The sequence below is a fragment of the Atta cephalotes genome, assembly GCF_000143395.1.
Source record: "Atta cephalotes unplaced genomic scaffold scaffold00036, whole genome shotgun sequence".
In the NCBI taxonomy this organism is placed as follows: domain Eukaryota; kingdom Metazoa; phylum Arthropoda; class Insecta; order Hymenoptera; family Formicidae; genus Atta; species Atta cephalotes.
In genome coordinates this window covers 2,554,486-2,566,172 of record NW_012130100.1, presented here as the reverse complement: position 1 = coordinate 2,566,172, position 11,687 = coordinate 2,554,486, and the positions used below count along the sequence as shown (strand labels likewise).

The 11,687-nt window shown below is 29.5% G+C and overlaps 1 protein-coding gene across 1 annotated transcript in view; it reads right to left on the bottom strand.

Annotated features, from left to right (window-relative positions):
- LOC105621693 (intraflagellar transport protein 46 homolog) overlaps nucleotides 1-10,048 on the bottom strand; it is a 22,654-nt gene extending 12,606 nt beyond the window's left edge. The window contains exon 1 of the mRNA XM_012203159.1: nucleotides 9,785-10,048. Coding sequence (XP_012058549.1) covers nucleotides 9,785-10,002 — 218 coding nt within the window. The 5' untranslated portion in view covers nucleotides 10,003-10,048. The remainder of the gene's footprint in view (nucleotides 1-9,784) is intronic.
- Nucleotides 10,049-11,687: the final 1,639 nt, after the last annotated feature.

Here is an 11,687-nt window from a genome sequence, read left to right as displayed (position 1 = left end):
AGTTAAATAAGGTAAAATCGCAACAAATTTTTTAATTAATAAGAAATTTGTATTTACTTATTTAATTGTGATAATTATTTAGAATACTGACATCATCACGAAACTTGATAAAAATATATTTATTCGACTCGTTTTCTCTCAAAATAAAAGAATCTGAAAACGTGGTAATATCGCTTCACATGAAGCGAATTATTTTAAATATTAGAGTTGAGGTACATTTGGAAACATTACCCGAGTGTTCCCATATATCATTTTATCCTTGTATTTAGCATTGGATAATAAGATAATGCGGATGACGTTTGCATTACGCTCTAATAACTATTCAGGTAAAAAAACTCATTTTTCTAACCGAATCGTTTCATAAGGTAGACTGTTGCATTTTTCTACTATCAGTCTCTCATTTCGAATAGAAACATATCGAATGAGTATATTTTTATCAAGTTTTGCGATAACATCCATATTCTAAGGCTACATTCTAAAACGTTCCTCTCCGAGGAAAATTTTATTCGAAATATTAGTATATACATTACATATCCTATACAGGATGATTCAAAACAAACTTCTATCCTTAAAATATCGTATTCTCGAATTGATTCTGAGACGATTTTTTCTCTTCGAAAATTTTGTCCGATGCTTAGTTTTTAAATTATTAAGAGAAATAATTAGCGAATCACGGGTCAAATACAAGAGGCAGGCAAGGACAATGCAACTCATTGTCAGACGCTTACGCGAGACGATTGCTACGATCAATGATGGTTTCACACAATAGTACGCGTATACATTAGTATATTTTTGAAAAAGAAATATGATCTAAAATAGAAATACAAGATTCTCATAGAAAGATTCTCTCTCTCTCTTTCTCTCTCTTTCTCTCACTCACTCGCTCGCTCACTCACTCACTCACTCACTCATTCACTTTCTCACTCGCTCACTCATTCAATCAGTCAGTCACTCACTCTTTTACTTATCATGTCAAGATGATTTAATAATTCCAAATTTCCATGAGAAAGGCCGGAATTCCAATGAATTTTTCGATAGAATTCCAAACAGTGGACTTTCAAACAAGTGTTTCTAATAAATTTAAATAATCATGCACAACACTAACTGTTTATTCGATCCATTATTCGTTTAAGGAAATGAGAAATTTATTAATGAAATTGAATTAATCACTATCAATCACTGCCGATTAATTATTTAATAGCGGCCGAAAATCGTGTGAAGAAACACATATTTTTATCACACAACATACATTTATGAAGAAAATATGTACATACGCTTTTATCCGACGATAGCAAGCAGTCGACTGACTTTACTAATAAATCTATTAATTACTATTGATCACTGTCGATTAATTGTTTGGCGATCGAAAACCGCGTGTAAAAACACACGTTATTATTATACAACACGCGTTACTCGATGAGCAATGATGGCAAGCAGTCGATTGACTTTACTAATAAATCTATTAATTAATCACTATCAATCACTGTCGATTAATTGTTAGGCGATCGAAAATCACACATTACTATTACACAACACGCGTTACTCGACGTGGTAAACAGGGCTAAGTAGACGCGCACTGATTTTATTGATTATGGTTGAACAGCAAATGCACGCAAATTCACATGATTATAGTGTAATCTGATTTATCGACTTAATGCATTAATTTTACGGGTTGATAAATTAGATTACTACAACCAGGAAAGATTCTTCATGCACTGGTAGTATCACTGTTCAACGCGAACGTGTGATTAATTGAAGCACGAAAATTCAAAACAATTCTAATTGCAAACGATGAAGGATCAATGATGAAATAATGTTGCATGTTACTCGTTTTTTGCAGAGTTAATATTTCTCGCACATTTCTCTCATTCTTTTCTCTCATTCTTTTCTCTTTTCACTTTGCCTTACGAGAAATATTCCAGATAAAAACGTATAGTCGTCTTAAAAAGGGCGAATTGCTTTCGATCGTGAAAAGAACAGACTGTTTTGAACGTTCTAAAAAGAGCGGATTGCTTAAACGCCCTGAAAAAAAAGAAAAAATTTTATAAAAGATGTTCAAAATGACCATCATCATGCAGACTTGTATGCGTCTCAATAAATTTCTTTGTACATTTTTCATAACATTCTCTTCGATAGCCCATACGGCATATCGCATCTTGTTTCTAGATCTTCTGCGTCTTCAGGAAGCGTTTTATAAATTAACTCCTTGCAGTAGCCACAGAAAAAAAATCCAGAGGATTGAGATCTGGAGATCTTGCGAGGCAACGTATTGGCCCGTATCGTCTCATCCACCGTCTCGGAAACTGTTTGTTCAAATAAGCCGTCACAATTCTGGCGTTATGTGGCTCAGCGTCGTTTTGCTGAAAAATTATTTTGTTCCTCTCTCTAGTGGAATATCTTCTAAAAAAATCTGGCAAATTATTTCTTAAAAATTAGATGTTTAAAATATCTGGGAGAATAATGGGACCTAATATTTCAGTTCCCATAATTCTCACCCAGATATTAATCTCCCAACGTTTGAAAGTTCCTCAATCGCGTAATTCTCGGATTTTCCTCACTTCATAAATGCATGTTGTAAAAATTTAATACTCCTTCTTACTCTTGTGTAAATAGCGATTCGTCGTTAAATATTACACGAGAAGGAAATCTGGGATCTCGATCTACTTTTCTTAAAAAATTTTCGCAAAGTTTCGCAAAACTCATCTAGTGATTATATTTGCTAGGCCATGTTGCACGGAGAGTTAGTTCCTTTTGTTGTTTATATAATATAATTGTTACCACTTGTAGTAACAACTTCTCACGACCCCATGCATTTAGTGATCACAATAGTTGGACTTGTATAATTTGGCGGTATGCCGGATGCATTCTCCTTATTCGGCAATTATACTAATAATTCATTGTAAATTATTGCAAAAATTGCAAAATGATAAAGAATTTTTGGACACAGTTTAGTCTACTCTAACTGCACACAAGCGCTTCATATGCTCAAAAACTTCCTGGACACCCTATATATTTATATTGTACATAAATTTACTATTATATCTCCATAAATCAAGTCTGGCATCTATTTTTGATGGAAAGTTATATAAGTGTTTTCCATGAGGTAATCGTCCATTTTTACAATCTTTACACGCACTTATTAAAAAACTTGTTTACGTCAAATTGATTTTATATTATTTAATATCTTTAATTTTTCTTTCTATTATAACTATATAATTTTCTCACAAAATAACTTTTCGCAAAAACAAAATAAATACACTACATACATGAAATGAAATCAAAAGAATCGTTTATAATTATTAGAAACGTATAATTATGGATCTCGCAAATATATTATTCTTCATACAGAAATACATGCATGCGCGACCGCAACTGAACGTTGACTGCGAACTTCACAGCTACTCTAAAAACAAATGAAAACCAAAATATATCTATAGGTGCGTTCCACTTAACTCACATATATATATATATATATATATATATACATTTTTTTTTATATATTATGTATTATATTTATATTTTTATATTTATAAGAATATAAAATATATATTATATAAAATGTAAAGTGTCTTATTTTAATTTACCTCCTAAAACTCTTTTATTTTGGATTGTAAAAAATAATGCCTTAGACAAAAGTTGTACAGCTTGACGAGCCACTAATAATAGTAAAATTAACTTTTTTTTCATTATTATATAAAGATTAAGGGTTTTAAAAAATGTTTGCACTTTGAAAAAGTAATGTTATACGTAATATGAAATTCTTATATATAAAAGATGTATGATGTCGAAGGAAACTTAATACAGTGTATATTTTGAAATGAAGATTTTTTTGAAGATTTCAAAATCAGCTTTTTAAAACAAAATTGTATGATTTTTTACAATACAATCAAGTTATAATATATTCAATATAAATGTAGGGGCGGCGAAGTGAAATTTTTCAGTGTATGGAATTCTCGAAGATAGATTGAAGAAGAGAAGAGGAGGGTGTGAGGATAAATGGCAAAAGTAGCCCCTCTAATTTTATTTTTTTTTAATAAAATTATTAATGATCTTCTCCCATTTAACTTATCGATTATTTTTCGATAAATGTATAATATCGCAATATAATTTACGTTTTTGTTTCATTATCGATCGAAGATAATTTTCTTAAATAAGAAAATGATCTTTCATTCGAATAAGTTGATGTAGGAATCGTTAAAAGAACGCGAATAAATTTTATGTATTTTGATACAAGATCTCTGATCTCGCGATTGTCATGTAAAAATTGCATTACATCCTTCAAGTAATGCAGTGGCATTTTTCAAATGTTTATAATTTCTAAATTATAATTTCTAATTTCTAAATTTCTCCCCGACCAAATATTATACAAATATGAAATTCGGTGTATGGAATTTGTATAATTCAGTGTATGGAATATACTCCAACCATACTGGAGTCACCTTTCATGTATAATCGTATATTAAATCGTATATTAAATGATCAAAAAATCAACATTTAATAACATATTATTTCTGTAGCACATTTTGATATAAAATATAAAATATTGTAGTTTAATTTAAATGTTTATTAAAATATTATTATGTTTAAAGCGTATTAGATTATCGATATTAAATAAACGGAAGTCAAGATTATGTATATCGTTGGTGGATGTTTGTAGAGCGTAATTTAAAAAAAAAAAAGAGCGTTGACATTTCGAAATGTGTTGTCATATTATAAACTAAATTCTTTTTTGCCGTCAATTTCTATCTCCGTTTCGTAGTAAGATTGATTTTGAGAACTCCAAGACGTTGACAGATTTGCATGTTTATAATATTGTAAATTCCCTATTTGGTAATTGTATATAATTAATATTTTTATGCAATAATGAGATAAATAAACAATAATATTGTTTGATAAAAAATGACTTTTCTTCGAATACCAGAACAAGACTAGTCATTTTCCATAATAGTTTTATTGGATGCTGAATACAAACCCATTTTTCAAATAGTTCTATTATTCACGTCACAGTTATAAGAAATTTGCAATTGAAATTATTCTTAGAAATATTGTCCAAAATAGAATATAACCCTTTATTTTTATATTATTATTTTATTAAAGGTGGAAATCTCCTTTTTTGTAAATATATGCTATATATACGAAATGTCAATGCTCTTTTTTTTTTAAAAAAATTACTCTCTACAAACATTCGCGAACGATATACATAATCTTGCCTTCCGTTTATTTAATATCGATAATCTAATACGCTTTAAACATAATATTTTTATAGATATTTAAATTGAACTCTACAATATTTTATATTTTATGTTAAAATATGCTACAGTGAAAGTATATAATATGTCAGTGGCACAAAAGAGCATGATCAGCAGTTCTTTGAAAGAAACCGAACATATTAAAAATTCAAGGGAATATTATCTATTAAGAAGTCAGAAAGTGTCGTTATTGTACATTTTTACAAATACACCATTTTCACACAAGTGTAGATTATGACTTTCAGTAAAAAGATCATCACAGAAAATCCTTTCTTCAAACAATTGTATCTTGCACAAAAATTGATAGACAGAGAAGAAAAAAAGCATTTTATAGGAAATTTATAAGTTTTAATTTGATATATTAGGTGTACAACTTTGCTTCCGCCGTTTTTTTCCGAAATTCGAAGCTTTATTGTAAAAAACTAGTTATATTTATGATTCAAAGTATTGTCCATCGCTGGCCACTACTTTCTCCCATCTTTCGGGTAGCGTACGAATCTCGCGTCGAAAAAATTGGTCAACTTTTGAGGCTATCCACGAATCGATCCAATTTTTTACTTCTTCGTAAGACCGGAAGTGCTGGTCAGCCAGGCCATTGATCGAAACAAGTGATAGTCAGAGGGAGCAACGTCTGGAGAATACGGCGGGTGGGGTAGAACTTTCCATTTCAACGTTTCCAAGTATGTCTTGACTACTTTCGCAACATGGGGTCGAGCATTGTCATGCTGCAAAATCACTTTATCGTGTCTCTCGTTGTATTGCGGCCGTTTGTCTTTCAATGCTCGGCTCAAACGCATCAATTGCGTTCGATACCGATCGCCTGTGATTGTTTCAGTCGGTTTTAACAGTTCATAATACACTACGCCGAGCTGGTCTCACCAAATACAGAGCATGACCTTGGACGTCAAAATCACCGTTCTTGAAGCGTTGAAACCACTCACGACACGTTCTTTCACTAATAGCGGCCTCACCATAAGTATTTGAGAGCATTCGATGAGCCTCAGCCGCAGATTTCTTCATATTGAAGCAAAAAATTAAAACCTCCCGCAAATGACGAGAATTTGGCTCGTAAACTGACATTTTCAATCGAGAATAACTTTATGATGCAGACACAAATGTTTCTATGGAGTTATGTTGACAGATGCCCAAGTTTATTGTATGACGTCTATGATCTATTTATTTCGACCACCACTTATCGCTAAAGCCATCTATAGAAAAACGGCGGAAGCAAAGTTGTACACCTAATACTTTATATTTTTTACATAAATCCTTTAGAAACTGAAATATTTATAAAAAAGTAAGGACAAATAGATTTTTTAAGAAAATATTGAAAAAAAGCAATTTTCCTCAAAGCTGTTTTTCCAAAAATATTTTGGTACGCATCTAACATCGTATATAACGTACATGTAAACTTTGAGAAAAATATGAATATCATTTTTTTCAATTCTATTACATACTATTAATAAACTTATATTTTAAATAATTAAAGTAAATTGAGGGGTAAAAATATTTCGATTTGACAATAAATACTTTTTACGTAGGAGTAGCCATATCCGAGATATTTACGAAAAAAATATGAAAAATTGTTTCTTTCTCAAAAATACGATATTTTTAAAAATATTCTATTACAGAAAATATTGATCGATATTGAAAAACAAAATGAAATTGTTTATAATTTTGCTAGCTTTTTTTTTATAATGACTTTTATTTCGATAAAATCAATACTATCAGAGATATTTTTGAAGAATCGTATTTTTGATCAGTTTTTTGAAGTTGCAAAGTTTTCCAAGTGAACTAACGGTCAGGACTTTTAGTATGTTACATAATATGCCACTTCAAACAACTTATCGCAAACAAATCTTGCAATGCAAATCATGCATGTTATCTAGATGAATATCAATATTAATTAATACTTATACTCTATGCTGTAGCAACAGAAAAATTATATAAACGTAAATATAGGGTGTTCAGTGATGATCATATAATCTTTCATGGGCAGGTAAAACAAACTAAACTGAATCGAAAAGTCCTTTACCAAATTGCAATTTTTTTTTAGTTAACCAATGAGTAGAATGTCTAAAATCAGCGCATAAAACAACTTTAAGATATTTTTAAGAGTTTTTTTGAAAAACATCTTCAAGATATTTCATAAAAAACTCCGAAAAATATTTTAAAGCTGTCTTATTGTCGATTTTATCCGCTTTGACAATTTTTAGAAATTAATATCTCGTTTCTATATGAGTAATGTACTTGTTTATAGAGTAGAACATTATTATAGAGTAGTAGTTTATAGAGTAGAACTTCGCATCGGATTAAATTTTTGAATGTTAAAAACGATGCCGTAAGCTAAAAAATTTCAGCGTTAGGTTTCCAACATAATTTTAATGTTTAAAAAATGACTTTTTTTATGACATTTAACATTCTTTTATAAAGAAAAAATTAACGTTATCTTGAATTATTAAAATATATATTAAAATTTGTTGTTATGATGAATGTATTGTTCATGTCCTATAAAATGCATTTTTTTAAATTTCAATATCTTATATAATTTCTTTTGTAATCGTGCAACGAAGAATTTAAGTAAGATTTTTCTGAGATACAAAATTGTGGCTATTAAGAAACATATACCCTTTTTTCTTAGAAAATGTATACGCACACGCGCGTATATGTGTATGTACTATACGTATATACGTGTGTACACGCACACACACACACGCGCGCGCGCACGCGCGCGCCCACACACATGTGTATATATTTAGCGGAATCTATAACGATAAGTTACATTGTGTGTATCGATTGTCACAAACTAGACATTATAAGTATAATGATTTCATTGTTAAAATTTATATATAATATCTTAGAAAAATTCTGTACTTAAATTCTTCATAACGTGATTAAAAAGTAAGATATTGAGATAAAAAGAATACATTTTGTAGAGGATGAATAATACATTCATAACTTCTCATTACAATTTCGAGATAACATTAATCTTTTTTTATAAGAATATTTTAAATAAATATAACATAAAAGCCACTTTTGCACATTAAATCTCAGTTATTTCGAATACCTGACGTGCTAATGAAATTTAACTTGCGGCATCGTTTTCAGCATCCAAAAATCTATAAAAAACACCTTTTTTGATTAAAAGAAACATTTTATTGTAAAATAATATTATCTTTATTCATAGTTTGTAAATGTAGCAGCAAATCTATTTATCAACACTACGATTTTATCGATAGTGGCGAAAATATGATACGTAGTTCACATCAATTTATAAAATTAATGTTGATGTCGCTAGCATACGATGACTTTCACCTGTCACCCGAAAAAGATTGCTAAGGCCCCTCTCAGGTTTCTCTCTGTCCAACACTTATCCAATGTTTTCTCATAGTAATGTAAATTGTTTATATTATATCTGTTAAATGATGATGTTTTTTATTATCTATATAATTTCATTACTAGTTTAGTTAGGTTTAGGTTGGTAATTGAAGTAGAAAATGAATAACATTTACCAATTGAAGAAGTGTTGTAGCGGGTAACGTAGAAGATTCAGAAGTCCCGGTTCGAATCTCACTAAAGTGCGTTTTTTAATACCATTTTGAAGTATTTAATTTCAGATATAATTATTATAAATGTCTCAGAAATAAAATTTGTAACTCTTAAATATGAATGTTCTTTTTTTCGAATATTAAATTAGTGTCAGCTCGAATTCAATCCATTTCAATCCATTTTCATGGATTTAAAATACGCATTAAAAAAATTTTAATTCATTTTAATCCATTCTCGTTTGAAATGTCGCCATAAGATGCTCATCTTATGTTATGCTTATGCAGCTTATATCATTTTGTGTGTGGTGTCCTAAAGCGAAGCTACTAATTCTTGCATAATTCATACAAGTAATGCATAAGAAAATGTACCAATCGAAATCCTCTATTTTCTTCCTTTTCATAAAATAAAAAAACTCTGATTGATTCAATTTCTTATGTCATGCTGCTTAAGAATATATCCACATACACTTGCATAGCCGCATAAACGCATGCATAAAGAAAATTATCCAATCATGTTTCTCTTATAAAGTCGCACATAAAATGTGAATGGATAATTTTCTTTATACATATATTTATGCAGCTATGCAAATTTGTGTAAATATTTATTGAAAAATATTTTATTGAAAAAAATCATGTCACAACATTATATGATGAAATCGTGTAATTATAACATGTAAATCACATAACGGATTGTTCCAAGTCAGAACGATTTTTTAAATTACGTAATTTAAAAAATCACATGATATTAGAAATAATTTCATTATATGATTTTATAGTTATCAAATTTTAAAGAATTGAATGATAGAAATAGAAAAAAAAGAACATATCACGTTGACTTTTCAAATAAGTATATCTTTAGACTTCGGACTACAGACTCATCGTAGAATCAGTATAATAAGAAAATTTTACGAAATTCTGATGTCACTAGATCTGTTTTATTGTAAATTAGTGGTAATAAATAAATCGAGATTTGCATGAAGCGATTACCTTCTGAATTCGTGCCTGCTGCCACATGGCGAGTTAAATGCTAATGTGTTGGTGCTGTTCGTTATTTTCTTGGTCTTCCTGGGACTTAAGGGTCCGCGATTTACCGGGCTCTTGATTTCCTCCGCGTTACGCACTACGATTGCCTCGTCGAATTTACCAAATGATGTAATGTCATGTGTTTTCTCATCCTCTTCGTCACTACTGTCCTTGATATCCATCGCCGAGGAATGTCCATTGACGTCCTTCGACGATCACTCTCAGGGTCTGTATGACGACGAATATCGGGTAGACCCCGAGAGCGAATTATTCGACAGCTTTTATTATGATTTATTTAACGTAGATTTATAAAGACTGATAAAAGTGAACAGGAAGGAAAAGAATACTCTGTTTGACGCTACTAGCTACCACCGGTTATCTTCACATTAGACGATGACAGTAGTTTGTTTTGTTAACGTTGCCATAGTTTTATTGATTGGAATTGGCTGCTAAAAACTGCTGAAAGAATATAAGCATATGCTGCGGGCTACGTTTTATTTCACAACTCTTGTGAACATTTATTTATCCTTGTTTAACATTTGATAAATAACAAGGATAAAATTGATTTTTTAAGAGCGCTGTGAATAAAGAGCATGAACAGCGTGAACATCAAATAGACATAATCTATATGCATTAGAAATGAAAGATTTTTTAATTGAAAATTAAAATTCAACATATATATGTACAATTAAAATAAAACAGAGTTAAAACAAATTTAAAATGAATCAGATCATGTTTCATAAACGCACTTTATTCTGCAGCAGCAATAATTTGTTGCTTAATTATTTTGCAATAATATATTCGTTTTAATTAAATTGTAGCATGAGTTCATGCATTTTTCATTTTGTGTATATTTCTTATTTCTATTTTACAGCGATATTATTGTTCTTAAAAAAAAATTTATATATTTTTGATCTGTATTGTATTTTTTTTTATATTGGGTTGTCCGGAAAGTTCGTGCCGATTTTGAAGGAAAATTGAAACGCAGAAGATTTCAATTTTAGTATACATTTATTAAATTTAAATCTTTTGCGGCACGAACTTTCCAGACAATCCAATATATTTTCTTTTTATATATTTCTATATATTTTGTTTAGAATAATTATAATATAAAAAAATTATAAGATTCGATAAAATTTTTCTATCACGTGTTCTTTATCATAAATAACTTTACTCGAACTTAGTTTTTAATCTCAATAAATACAAGATGTATATTATATGTTTCAATCAGATATTTATTAGAGAAGTAAATCTAAATAGATTAAACATATACCAATTTCATATAATTGTAGTTGTGATGTCCGACTAGACGTTGTCATATATTAGGTGTAGTAAAAAGAAATCCATTATTTTTGAAATCCATAAAATTGAATGGAAAAATAATGGATTTCTTTTTACTACACCTAATATTAAATGTATTCGGTTTTTTAACATTATTCTTCAACCTATTAAAATTATATTTGATAAACGTGGCATTATCGCAATTAAAATTATATGTATAGAACTGATATACGTTAAATCTATTACATTTAACTCTCTCATACATCTAACTCTCTCGTACATTTAACTAAATATCTTATTTAAACATATAATAAACTGTTTTTTATTGGAACTTACTAGGATTATATAGATTCGACCCTGGGATCTCTGGATTATGAATCTTCTGCTTTATGTGCTATACCATTTCTTAAATTGATAGATGTGTTACTTATTGTCTATTTATAATCAAGTTATAAGTTTAATATATCACGTTCATACTATATATAATTCCTAATAAACCTACGTGTATCATACTTTTTTGTTCTTATTGGAAATATGCGCTCCGCCTTTTATTAACGTATTTAGACACAATATGTCATCATTTAGA